The following is a 14,825-nucleotide window of genomic DNA, read 5'->3' as shown; positions in this document are numbered from 1 at the left end:
TGCTTTCTTTTCCTGTTTACTCTGTTCTTTCTATTAAAAGAAAGAAAGAAAAATAAAAAAATAAAAAGCCCTTCCCTTTCCCTTCTGTTGTCTCTTCTCCTTCCCTCCCCATATTCTGGCTGGCTATTTTGGCATCAGAGGATGGATAGTGGCAGGAAGCCTTCTCTTAGCTTATTTGGTAAGAAGCCTTTTAAGCTACTTCTCATCCAGCTTCTTAACAGGCATGTGTGTTGTACACTGCTTCAGTGTCTGTAGCCTTTGTACCAGGAGGGGATGGCATCCAACAGCCCTCCTAGTGTGGCCTCTGGCAGCTCTGGCTGTATTGTTATATTGACTTCCCCCATGTTTCTCTCTGCCCGTTGCCCTGGACCATATACTATGTGTTCACAGGCTGCTCAGTAACTCTGCTATCCATACTCTATGGCTCAAAGCAGCACAATCAGAGAGAAAGAAAATAGCAGGTGATGACTATTGTCATGTTACTCTGATTGTGAGCTTTCCTGGGGCATCTGTAGAAAACAGAATGCTGGCCAATGGGTCTTTGGATTCATTCAGATCCTTATTTAAATTATAATGTTTGGGTATGAAGGGACTGCTAAATTCTCCATTTTCTGCAGTCCACCAAATTTACCTGCCAGTTTAAAGCCCCACAGACCCAAATTATAACTGAATCATACCCCAGGTTTGCTGACATCTGCTATATATTCTCTTTGAAAAGCATTTCTCCATTTCAAGCACAATATGGAGTCGTCGTCTAGGTACATAGTGAGCACTATCCTGAACTCAGATTAGAAAGAAGGCGATCCAGGCTATTTGCATGTTTGTATTCTTTTATGAAGTCTGTCTGTGTTGATGTCTGAAAGTTTGCATGAAGGGAAATTAGGTTCTGGCAAGTACCCAAGTCTTGTGGCTTTTATCAAAAGGAAGGACTCAGGATTAGCTTTCGATATATGTTGTGCTGTAGACAACTGGTGTCTGAGTACTTTGCTGGACCAGTGCTGTCAGGTAATGGATCAGAGGGCAGTTCTGCTTTAATCCATTACAGTTATGATTGTTTATTCAAGCAGTTAAATAAGTTGTGGCCACAGTTTAACCATACCAAATGTGTGCTGTGATTTATTCATCTACTGTGTCCACACCAACTACTTTTCTCTAATATGAGATAATCGGAAAAGTGTGGGCATGATACTGGAACACTTTGCAGCCAAGGAGAACTGGCAGAACGTCAAAAGATTTCCAAGTGTGGAGAATGCAGTCTTAATTAAGCAGTAGTCCACAATGTATCACTTTGGTTTTAAACACCCATGGTCACAAAGTGTTATTTGCCATGTCTTGACAAGATAGGAACTGTGTTCCTCATTATACTTTGATTCTTGAAGATGCAGTATTTATCCTCTTAAGCCTGTAATCCTAACTCCTGGCTGGCAGTGGCTGGGCATGATGGAGTAGCTCAGTAATCACTGCATCCACAACCCCTCCACTCATACCACTCAGAGTGGAACATGGGGATTTTAAAAAGCCCCTTTCCTGCACCAGCACTCAGATTGGTGCTGCAAAGACGCCTAGTTGGAGCCCAGTGCTATCATGTGACTGTAACAAGGCACACCTCATAACTACAGGATCATGTGTGTTACCCTGCTGCATTTCAGGGTTTTCCACTGGCCACTGTCAGTGGAGGGTGGTGAAGCAAGGCTGGGCTGGGCAGAGGAACACTTCCTCTCTATCCAAATGCCCGCCAGCACAGCAATTCACAGATTGGATTGGTCTGTAATTCACAAATACTCTGTCATAGTATTAAACCCTATTTAAACAAAGTTTAATCACTTAGAGCTTTCACTAAAATCAAACAATATATAAATTTTGTCACGGGCTTTTGTCTCGTTTTACATTACAGTGCTAAGCACCTTTTCTAGAGCCAAGCCAACTTATCTTTAATGGCACATCATCCAAATAATAGGGTTTAACATTCTAGTCTACATCATATGTAATTCCAGTTTCTCTTACCAGTGCATAATATAATAAAATACACATTTGCTCCATAAGTGTAAACCATAGGAATAAAGGCATAGATATTTCAGTACAGTTCTGCTGATTTCAATTCCCTACAGGTACTGATCGAGTGGGAAAGGTCCATACAGTTGGCCCCACACACGTAACTATTGTTCACAAACATGTAGTTCTGAACAATGATGGAGACTTTTCCACACCATCGGGTTTGTGTGTGTGAAGGGAGCTTAATATGTTTAAATGGAGACGCATCATAGGCATTATCCAGGTGTCCATGTCCATAGGAGTGTGCTACATGTACAGTGCTGTGTCTGAAAATCTCCCATTTCCAGATGATTAATGCTGGCAGACGATTGAAGCATCTGTCACGGATGCTTTAACTGAGATTTCTGCATTGCTGGGGGTTGAACTAGATTACCCTTTGGTCCCTTCCAACTCTACGATTCTATGATATATTTGATAGCACTGATCACCTATTGAGATGGGAGGCAGTAAGTGGAATCAGCCACCTTCCCCCTGAGTAGCCCACAAGCACCAGATAGCACTGACCATCTGTTTGATACTTCCCACACTTCAGGTACTGGATGTAGTGGAAGGTTTTTTTCCCCCTCCCCAAGGTGAAAGATGTTGCCATTGTAGCACCTTTTTGTACGGGCAAGGGGATGTAGAATTATGACAAATGTAGGGAAGCCTGTTTTCATCGGGTGGATTTGACAAGTAACACACTTTATGCAACACATTATTTGAAAATATTTATTATAGGTCTTCTTTAAAGTTAGCACCAGATAATAGGATGCTTATAATTTCCAATTTTGAAATAGACACCATTATTCAACATCCTCAGCAGTCTCAACAGGTCGATCTAGTTATAAAATATGTAGGCTGGGCCTACTCAACAGAAAGTGCAGCTTCCAGCTAGAAGATTTAAATATTATTTTAAATATACAGATTTTAATTGGCATTTTGCTTTACCATGGAAAGTGGCCCAGAGAATAATTGGGCCATAGAATAATTGTTTAAGATATGTCACATAAATCAAAGTGATTTCCTTTCTCCTTTCTTTTTAACTCTTTAATGTTAGAAATAGTATATTTTCCCTTGATAATGTAAAACCTACGTAGATCTTTTTTCTCCCCTTAATAAATGGCTAAAAGGCGAATACTTCTTTTAGGGAATGAGTGAGCAAGATCTGACCTTTTGATTTTAACTTGTTCATGTCGTCTAGACCCAGCTGTGCGCCTGGCGTTGTTCAAAAACAATGAAAATAAACATCCCCCTGTGAAACCACCAAAGAAGGCACAGACTGCAAAAACTGGTTACTTTGAAGGTATGCAAAGGAGTTTCATTTTATGTTTGACTTTTTTCTCAGATCTTTCGAAATTATGAAAGTCATTCAGATGTATGGATCAATTTCCTTAAAATACTTCTTTTTAGGTTGACAATGACAAACACTTTAATTCAGATAATGCAGATCTGCTGTCCCCCCCCCCTCTCTTGAACACACACACACACACACACACACACACACTGAGAGAGTACCCAGGTGGAAATTTTAAACTTCAGTTTATCAGAGAGCCTAACAGTGATATCTTCATAGAAAATATATTTCCTTTATTTCTTGAATGTTTGGAATCGCAGGAGGCAGGGTGGAATTTAACATCAGCAGCAAGTACACATATGTTATCTGTTAAAAGGGTTGCTAGTTTTGAAAGGGGATGCCCTAGGAAGTGAAACAATTAGAACACTTTTTCATTTTTTGTTAAACTGGAATATATCACGGTAGTGAAAAAGTATAAGGAATGAGACTACCAAATACATAGTATGTTTCTTGACCGCTTCTTCTCATTTTGACTGAATTATCAGTGTTAAAATAAATCCTGACACAATAAGGAAGAGAAATAATATATACAAAATTGTATCTGGCTACTAGATATGCAAGGGTTTTTTACGGTATTCATAATCATATGTGGCTAACTTGTTTTGTTATTTTCATATTCCACACATTTGTGTTTCATATTTTTAGGATTTAAATATTCTTCTTCTAGTAACAGATAGAAATTGTAGTGGGGAAACATTTAGTACCTGTACTAAAAAGTCCACTGAATAGAACAGACTAAAACCAATTTTAACTTAGATTTATAATATGCCAAAATAATTATTTTGAGCTGACATCCAGTTCTTGCCTTGCTTCAAATTTTTCATACTTTAGGTTTTGTAGGATGATAGCAGCAAAACTCAGTAGGAGAATAGAGATAGCTGGGCAGGCATATTTATCCTGAAGAGTTTAAACAGTGTGTGATATATTTATTTATTTATTGTCTTACATAAATATTGCATTTTTCTCACTTTAAGCTGAAATAAATTTCCAAAGAAGTAATTGAAAATTTGTTTCCTTAAAAGGCTAGTCAAAACTTCATGAAAAACTATTTATTATTGTTTTCCACATATTTACCCTTATTTTTCAGATTCTGTGCACGTTTAGGCCCTGTTGCAAAGCAAGATAGCATGAATTCATTGCTTTGTTTCTTTAAGACAATGCTTGTTTTTTGTATTCTAGAAAATAGTATAGTACACAAACTTCTAACTGGGGAATTGACACAACAGGGAAGTACAGAAGCAAATTATTTCCGCAGGTATCTTTCTCTGACAAGGACATAAGAAAGAAAGTGATGCAGGTGGTATCCATGGCTTTAAATCCACATAGTTCCTGTGCACGTGCAGACTTTTGAGTATGCAGAAATAGCAATAGAAGTCAATGCAGCGACCTCAATATAAACTCCTTATACTGTATGGCACAGTATCCTTTTGTCTGGGAGATTATCTTACCATGGCCATTTTTTCCACATTGTTATGCAGTTTAGTTCAGCATATACAGCTTCTTATGGTAAGCAGGCATCATACACATGAAATGCATTGTTCTTTAATGATGGGGAAATGATAGGGGGAAAGACATCTCTGGTGTTTGTTTTTAATGTATTGTCCAATTAGTGCATTATGAAACATTTTTATAATGGATAGAAAGGATGCTTGTAACCCAATTTATTGGTCAGTGAGATCCCACTTTAATAATAGTTTGTATTGTTTAGATACTGGTCTGATTTACACTAAGCCAAACCATGGTTTATTATGAAAGAGTGAGTGTGTGAGTACTCAGATTCAGAAGCATTACTCCTTCACTCCTCCCCAAGTCCTGCTGCTGTCACGCTGCCTGGAGCTAAACCATGGTTTGGCTTAGCATTACGTCTGAATGTGGGCTTGTGGTTTGTCAAACCACATCAAACCATGAGTTGTAATTCTTGGTTATCATTCATATTTTGCCTGAGGGAGACAAATGGTGAGCCTAGGTTTGCTTGTCACTAAGGTGAACTATAGCTGCATTCCAGGAAGCATGGCAGCAGCATAAGTAGCAGCAATTTTTCCACTGTTCATTCGTTCACAGTTCACTATAATTTGGCCTACTTTGAAGTGTAAACTGGCCCATTGTATTATGCAAGGAAATAGAATTTTCATTTCCAAAGTACTTCCCTTCCTCCTTTTCTTTCAAATGTGAGGTCAGTGATGGTGACCAGAGATGAGGCCTTTTCCATTGTCTCTCTTTGGAATCCCTGGTGCTGCATCTATAGCTTGCTGGTGGCAGATGAAAACTTTTTTATTCACCCAGGCATTCTCGATGAGTGATCTTTTTAATTTTTATATTTTATTCCTTTAACTTGTATGTAGACCACTGGTTGTTCTGTTTTTTTAGAAGCTGGATATAAATATTTAAAATAAACGTAATTATTTTTAAAAAATAAAAAAGCTTATTCTGGATAGGCAAGATTGAAACACAATGGAAGGATCAACTCCTTTATTGTTGGAGAATATATGGAGCATAAAGTAGCAGAAGTGAAGAGAAAAGGTTTTACAACTTTAGTATAGTCCTTTGGGGTCAGTAGTGACTCCATCAGCAAAGAGGGCTAATTTTTTGGGGAATACTTATTCAGTATATAATGTCAATTACATGTATGAGAGCCTACTGTTTAACTAATAACTATGTGTATACATATGCATTATATACGTAATCAGACTTTGATGTTGCTGGATATGAAAATGCACCACAAATATGTCATGTACTGCATCTTTTTTACATTTGTTAGAATAGGGGAGGATAATCATCGTAATGAGAAGCACATTGCAACCAACAGTTATAGAAATGAATTTTCTGTGAAGATCTACACAAAGAATTTCTGACAAATCCCAGCCGTCTACTGTAACAGCACAGATAGTACTTGAAACAATGCACCAGTGGCTCACTAACAGCTAGAGATAGATGCCAAGTCATACTTTCACAGTCTTGACCTCACATTGATTCAGCTAAAGCTGTTTCAATGTGTATGGTAAGCCAGCAAAACTGCCATATGGGGTGTAGTGCAAAATGTTGTGCAGATAATATTAATTATGGGAACGGCATGCTTTTACCATAATACCAGGTTCGTACTGATCTCATATGATGGAACATTGCAGTTTACCATTTCACCAGCACTGTTACTGCCCCATCTGATATTTAACTCCATTCATTGCCAGTACAAGACCCACAGCTAAACTTGGTATCATTGACACATGGCACAAATATACGGTACCTTTAAAGATATAAAAGCCACTGGATATTCTATATCTAAGTGATGTACAGTATAAAAACAAACAATATCATAAAAATAAATGTACAATCTAAAATAAATAAAGTAGCAGTATAAAAGCATGCAAACCCAACAAAAAATGGGAATTTGGGTGATTCAAGTTCACAGACACACATGGGGGGGGGGGGAAACAATCTATTTTTGAATTCCACTTCTGGCCTGGTTTTGAACTGAAACAGCTTTGGTTGCCTTGGTAGACAATCCAAGCTGGGAACTTAAGAGGGGGAATAAGTCCTGGTAGGTTCTCTTGCTCTCATTCAAGACCACTGACCATGATATCCTTCTGGACTGACTGACAGAGATGTTTTGCAGTGATTCTGGTCTTTTCCCCCAGAAGGTACTGTTGGAGGATTCCTGTTCAGTGTGCCATTGGTGTATGGTGCCCCTCAAATATCAATTCTATCCCCCATGTTGTTCATTGTCTACATTGTCCACAGTTCTATTTCTCCTTTCATCTAATATGAAGCAGGCTGTTATGGTTATGGTTCTGTACCCATGATGGGGTGGTATTGGGCTGGATGAGGACTAACAAATTGAAGCTCACTTCGGATAATGGATGTGCTTCTGGTCAGGAGAGAGCTACCCTGGAGTAGGGATTCAACCTGCCTTAGTTGGCTTGAAAAATCAGGTTTGTTGCTCGAGCAAACTCCTGGATTCAGCTTTACATCTGAATTACCGGTTGGTAGGTGGGCCAGAAGAGCCTTTACTCAGCTTAGGCTGATATACCAGCTGTTCCAGTTCTTGAGGAAATCAAACCTGGCTTCAGATGAAAAACCATGCTTTATACTCTGAGCTCCGTTGAAGAAAAGAAGGATAAAATGGTAATAAATAAACAAGTTGATGTTTTGGCAGTTGTATGCTATGCATATATTTTAATCTCTCTTGCTTTTAAGTTGAACTATGCAAATATTTAGCCTCCTGATCAGAAAATATAATCATTTTCCTGGGGGACCACAGTTTGCTTGGTATTCTAAGAATTTCAACATTCGTATTTTCAAAACATCTAACCTGTTAATGACTGCACTGTCTTCCACAGGCAGACTTCTGCTTACATGTGGTTTTTAGGATTACATCTGCAGCAGCACTGCATTGCTCTAACAAAGTTTTTGCTTGATTGTTTTTGTTTTTCACATCCGAGCTTTTAAGAACAACAGATCTGTCCTGCTGGATCAGACCAAAGGATAGGCTACGTGTCCATTCCCAAACATTTAGCTGACCTTGAATTTAGTTTATTTACTTATACTAGCCTCCTGCCAACTGGCACCCTCCAGATGTTTTGGCCTGCAGCTCCCATCAGCCCCTGGCATCTAGAGAGCACCTGGTTGGCAAAGGATGGCTTATACTGCACTTTCTTGTTAAGACAATCACAGTGCCTTAGGTTCAAGATACAACAGAACAAAATCAAGAGCAAGAAACCCATTTGCTTTGTTTGCAGTTTAACAGCAAAACAGACTCCTTCAGAAGGTGGTGAGCACTCCTTCTTTAGAGGTTTTTCAATAGAGCGTGGATGACCATCTGCCAGGCATTCTTTAGCTGTGATTCCTGCACTGCAGGGGGTTGACAAGATGACCCTTGGGAACCATTCCAACTCCGAAATCCTACGAGTCTATGATAACTCCTTGGCAAGACATGAATCTTGCTCTTTAGACAGAAATACCAACAACTGCCCATATTGCCAGTAAGAAGAAGCTACCTAAAAATTAAAAAAGAGTGGAATCCTTAGTACATTTGCACCCAGTGATCTTAAGTACAAGATACGGATTGAAGACTTGAAGCAGACTTGAGCTTAGGATTTCTTATAGTGATCTACCCAGGACAGTGGGCATGTAGATCCTAGAACAGGCTTCCTCAACCTCAGCCTCCAGATGTTTTTTGGCCTACAACTCCCATGATCCCTAGCTAGCAGGACCAGTGGTCAGGGATGATGGGAATTGTAGTCTCAAAACAACTGGAGGGCCGAGGATGAGGAAGCCCATCCTAGAACTTTCTCCAGAAGCTGAAGGCATTGGAGCAGTGGTTCCAGAACTTTTTCCCCACGTGGACCACTTGAAGATTGCTGAGGGTTTTGGAAGACCATTTACTTATTTATTTATTTATTTATTTACTTACTTACTTACTTACTGTTGCAGCAATTGCTTGTTTAAATATTTATATTTTATTGAAAATTTTCAGGAGAGAAAGTGAAAAGGGTGGAGAGAAGTTAAAACAAAACGAAAGAGAAAAGTGCTTGAAACTGTGGTACAATACAATATATGGGTATATAGGTAGTATGATTGTTCTCATGAATATAAACTGTTGTAGCAATTGTAATATGTGTGCTAAATGTTATTTTTATTGCTTCTTTTTTTTCCCTGTATTGCATTTTATAGTATTACAATTTGAATTCCATAGAATATAATTTAAAATCAATATAAGAAATAAAAGAAGCAATAACAGTACAATTAAAAAACAATATAAATATTTAATGTGGACTCAGACTAGCTGAATGAATCTCTTGGTGGTTTGCAGACCACCATTTGGGAACCCCTGCATTGGACTGGCAAGATAAGAATACTGCCAAAAGTCTTGACTTTTTGTTTTGCCTGAACCTTCTGCCTGATATGTACATATGGTGGCATCTTCTAAATGTAGACCATTGGACCATTCTCATGTTTTACTGAATCTCTAAATCAGATGAAAGGAGCTTGTGCCCTTTAAAATATTATTGGATATTTTGTAACATCTTAAAAGAGCTAGGCCACTGTTTTTAGCATTTTTTCTGTGATATTTATTTGAGCTAAAGCTTTCTGGTCCTGTGTTAGTGCCAAAGGTCAGCCCTGCAACATGCAAAAGCTCAGATAAACTATCTTATACCTCTAAGGAAGCAAAACCAACCCCCACATGTCTGAGATTAGTGCGGTTCACCCTTTCTTTTCATGAAACAGTTTGAGTTTCTCTTGAATTTAGGGCTCCAATCTACCTTCTCTCTTTCTAATAACATTGGCTGAGGCTAGAATTCTAAGCACTCTTGTTGGATTTACAATATAAATATCAGTATCTTTGGACTTTTTCAAAGAATGCTATGGTTGATTTTTTAAAATATGGAAAGACAAAAAGTATCACTAGCCTTGATTTTACATTATCTTTGGATGTTAGTCTTTTGTTTCATTTTGTATTTTTAGAGCATGACCCCAGTAACACTTATTCATGGGATTTGAAAGTAATATATAGCCATATTGGTTTTGTGTCTTTTATAAATCAATAAGCATCATTTTATAAAAGTATCATTGGTATCACTTCAAAGAGCAAATAAAGATATTAGGTTGTATCCAACTAAGTTATACTCAGGGAAGACCCATTGAAATCAATGAACCTATGTTAGTTATGTCTGTTAGCTTCAAGTATGTCTGGCATTGGATATTACACATTATGTCTACTTTCAGTTATTGTTTTCAGACATTAATAACTAGACTTCCTAAACTATTATTTTATCTCCTCCAAAAGCAGAACTTGTTTTTGAATCTTCAAAATCTAATTTTACTTAGAGATGGTTCACAAAATCTATAACGTACAATTAGCTACTGGAAACTGCAAGAAATGCATTCTTTGTTGATTCCAGATCTGTGTGCCAAATTGCATAAAACTGGCCATTTATAATATTGCAGTGGCAGCATTTCTATAAGGTTTAAGAGCTGTGCCTCGGAATGTGATGAAAAGTGTTTTTAAAGAAACCTTCCAAGACAGAAGGGAATCTTTTACTCAAGAATCACAGTCCTGTAGCTTTGTTTCTTATTATCTAGTGTGAGCTCACACAACAGAGCCCTGCACATTGAAATATTTTCTCATTTTAAGGAATTAATGGCTCTCCACCAGCCCTTTAACATGTAAAATGAGTAGGCTACTTGTGTCCAGTACATCCAAAAAGAGCCAGGATAAAATAAACATAAGGAGTTAGATATCTTGGAAAAAATCTGTCATGGGTTTGGGTTAATCATCTCCAGAAGAAATTCAACTTGATGCCTGAAATGTAAGACTTCTTGGAGAACGCAGCAAAGCCTGAGGCAGTGTTGATCTGAAGGAGTGCTCTCCATGGGTCAGAGCTGCCTTGCTGGCAAAGTGCAAACCCAGTTCACAACAGCAGTGCTCTCAAAAGTTGTAAGACAGCAGGGTCCATACACTGCACACACTGGAGCTTCAGTTACATAGTCGAAGTTGTCTGCTTTCTCATTGTTTAAAACAAAATTTAAAAATAAAATCTGTGCCTGATTTTCTAATCTGGCCGTGAATAATAAATATATATTCAGATAGCTACTATTAGAGAATAGAAGTGTAGTTTAAGCACCAAGTTCAAAGTGAAGGGATGAAATGTCATCATGGTATGCTAGAGGTAATAGTATAAAACTGTATTGTGATTTGAGGAAAAAGTTATTTTAATCAGCGCTCTAATACAATGGTTCCCAACCTTTAGGTGTATGAGGACCCCTTTTTAACCTCAAAAATGTTTGTGAAGCCCTACATGCTAATGCTTGTAATTTAAGGCTCTCTGTTTTGGAGTCTCACACATTTGTCTATAAAACAGGTAGTTGTGCCTGGTTGTTTAAAATTTTAGGGGACCATTTATTATCTTTACCGGTGATGCAGTTAGTGATCTTAGTACTGCAGCCTTAGGATTACTAGGTTTCTTGCAAAAGCATTTTCATTCTTAAACACTCCCCCCCACTCTGATCAGCTCAGTGAAGCTTATGGACTCCTGTGTGTTGTTAGGTGCCTGCAGACCTCAATGACCTTTGCACTTCGTTGCTCTCATGGGCAGGATCCACTTTCCTCAAAGAGGGAAGGACAACTAAATGTCTTAGGCTGTGCAGCACCTCCAACCAGCCCATAAGAGAAATGAAGTCATAAGTCATAAAAAGTCTGTTACAGTGTGTCAGGGGTGAAACTTGGGCAAAAGGTAAATATGGGGGAGAGAAAGGGCTGACCCAAGGCTCTCAAAGTACTATAGAGGCTAATGGAAGACCAAGAAGAAAGGGTGACTGCAACAAATATAGGAAGTAGAAGTTGCAATTTGACTGCACTGAGCCTGCAAAAAACAATGCTAATACAGATGTAGACTGGGAAAGATATCTGCTTAAAAGTCTTGTTGGAAATGGAATGTCTTCCTATGCAGAAAGATTAGATAGATAGATAGATAGATAGATAGATAGATAGATAGACACGCTATAGTTAGACGATGAATTGGTTGGTTCTTCCTTGTTAGTATTATGATATTTAGTTTTTTAATTCAAAACCAAAATAAATTTGCCTTCTATAGTTCTTTCCTATGTTACTGGCTAGTGACACAGAAGTACTTCCATGTTTGAGAATAAGGGATGGCACATGCAGCCTAATTGTTTTCATATTTACAGGAATATATAAATTTAGTAGGTCTTATTCTCTCAGCAGTCTCAGAGAAGTCACAGTATTGTTCACATGTACCTTTCTATATTACGTTTTCAGATATCAGACTTGGGGAATGCTCCCATACCTCTTATTTTATAATGTGGTACTTGGTTTTCAGGTGCATGAGCAGTATAAAGATGGTACCTCTCATTGTCCCAGGATCGACTTGCAAAATTGTGTCTGGGAGGATTCATAAGATTAGTTAAATCAGATTATCTATCTTAATTATAGTAGCATATCAGTCAAGCTAAGACAAAGACTGCTTTCAGGTGTAGTAATGTCCACTGAGTGAGCACTTCTATCAGCACTGCATACTTCTGCATTTTGTAATGGCTCCACCATCAAATGCAAGATTGGGCATGCTTACTCAGAAGTAAATCCAGTGTTGCCATTCCACTTGCAGAATGTTTTTTGATCCATCAGAAGTGCCTACAAGGGAAGGCGTTTTTTGTCAATTTCTAATGCAGCCCTCTATACTATTCTATGGTGTTCCAGACAGTTTCCCAATTGTCTGGAGCTTATTTTGAAGTGTGGGGAGGAGACTGTAGCAGAAAGCAGAAAGCTTTCTGCCTACTCTTCTCATATACTAGTAGAGGTCTACTGGATCAAACAGAATGGCAGCATTTGAGGTCACCCACTAGGTCCAGTGGAACTTTCTTAATCAGTCGCCTGCAATCCTAAGTATACTTAAGCCAGAAGTTGCATTTAAAAAAATGAATCATGCTTTTTTATTTTTCAGTAAACAAGCTGCTATGTTCATTGGTAGGAGTGTATGTGGTTTTCCCTGCCACTACAGATCACAATTTTAAAATTTAAACAAACATTGTAGATCAGGCAATACAAAAGATTTGATTTTGATTGTTTTGAATGTACTTCCTTTTTCACCGATTTGTTCCTCATGGTATGAAGTTCAGTGATTTTTCCATACCCCCACACAAAGAATAGATGGAAGGGAAGGAAGAATGTTAAAATATTTTATACTCCATAAGGCAGTCATTTGGAGAAATAAATCGCTGAGTGCTGAAGCATTTCGAATCCTTTTCATCTGACCAGTCGGTGACCTGATAACTATTTCCTGCCCCTAAATAAGGTTGTGACCTAGGTCTTAGAGTGCAAAAGACAGATAATTTTAGTAACAACTTAAATTCAAATAGGTTTGGCTCAGGGGAGAATGTGCAGAGGGCAGATGAGGAAGGATAGGGTGTTTGGCAAGAAAGATTGAATAAAGTGTTATAATGCTTAGACTTCTTAAATACAAATTCTTAAGTTTTTCTTAAATACAAATACAAATGTCACTGTATTTTTCCTCAGCTCATTCATTGTCTTTCTTCCTGCACTCTGCACAGTCTCAGTGAATGAAGAAATGCTTTAATTAGTTATTTCAAGTCCTTTTTTCACACATAAAGGTCAGTTATGGAAACTCCAGCTAGAAAACTGAGGGCCAAAGTAGACGGGACATCATTCATGCAGTTAGCAATTCTTTGAATGGTGAGGCACAGGTCCTAATCCAGACCATCATCCTATTGCATGGAATGAGGTTGCTTAACCACTTTTCTTTACTCTGATCTAGTCTGGATTGGAAACCTGTGCCTACTGTTTGTTTTGGAAGAAAAGCTCCTGTTTGTGGTAATTGTTGTTGTTTAGTCATTTAGTCATGTCCAACTCTTTGTGACCCCATGGACCAGAGCATGCCAGGCACTCCTGTCTTCCACTGCCTCCCGCAGTTTGGTCAAACTCATGTTGGTAGCTTCGAGAACACTGTCCAACCATCATCTGTGGTAAAAATAGGACACAAATAGCAGACATGTAGGGCCCATGGATGGGACTGTAGCAGGAGCAGTGGGTTAAATTCTCATTACCACCCACACCAACACATGGGGGTGAGGGTCATGTCTGCTATTTACTTTTTAAAACTATTCACACCCAGTTGCTAATTATGTGAATGGTGTCTTGTCAAGTTTGGCCCCAAATATACATTCATATTTAAGAAAGACATATAGTTCCCAATAGTAGATTGGTAACCCTAGCATTCATATTAACTATTATTTGGCATTCATAAAGAAGGTAGCTAAACAGTAGTTTAAAAGTGGAACTTCCCACACTCTTTTAATCTGCACTGTGTGAAGCATGGTTGTGTGGAATGAGAATTTTAATCTGCATTGGAGATTGTGGATATAGAACTATGATGTGGTTGCTGCACTAAATCAATCTAGAAGGGAAAGCTATATTCTTGTGTGTAAACCTTAATTATTTCACGTAGAAAGTGTTGGCAGATGGACAGGATATAAATGATGAAAATATATTTCGCAAACACATGTTGGTGTGTACAAATTCTCAAACAGTTCATATATTATTGAGATCTTATTGCTGCCATTAACATGTTGCTGCTGCTGAGGTTGTGTCATTTATCATCCCACTGACTTGGTCTGTGGTCTGTTTTAGATACACTTACCCTGTGACCATGCAATACAGAAAGAAATGTCTGCCTCCCACTTAAGAACGCTTAACTTCCTCCAATATGCCTAAATTGACACATCCTTGCATTTTGCATAAACTGGAACATCTTTGTATTCAGCAGTGGTCAAACATCGTCAGCATTTTCTATTTTCGTAGTGCTAATCATCTGTTCAAACACATATGTACAGCGAATAGTCAGCTGACCATCTGTCAGGGAATGCATCCAGTGTGGCTCATGTTTGGGTACTAGATGCCATGTCTTTACAT

At 38.3% G+C, this 14,825-nt stretch overlaps 1 protein-coding gene across 5 annotated transcripts in view; it reads left to right on the top strand.

The window, feature by feature from the left end:
• LRRIQ1 (leucine rich repeats and IQ motif containing 1) overlaps positions 1-14,825 on the top strand; it is a 106,040-nt gene that overhangs the window by 54,355 nt on the left and 36,860 nt on the right. For all 5 annotated transcript variants that reach the window (XM_080971441.1, XM_080971442.1, XM_080971440.1 and 2 more), the window contains one exon: positions 3,233-3,334. In XM_080971441.1, the coding sequence (XP_080827567.1) occupies positions 3,233-3,334 (102 nt within the window). The remainder of the gene's footprint in view (positions 1-3,232; positions 3,335-14,825) is intronic.

This window comes from Podarcis pityusensis (genome assembly GCF_964106645.2).
Source record: "Podarcis pityusensis genome assembly, chromosome: 10".
In the NCBI taxonomy this organism is placed as follows: Eukaryota; Metazoa; Chordata; class Lepidosauria; order Squamata; family Lacertidae; genus Podarcis; species Podarcis pityusensis.
The sequence above is the reverse complement of the archived record's forward strand: the minus strand, read 5'-3'. Positions and strand labels throughout refer to the sequence as shown.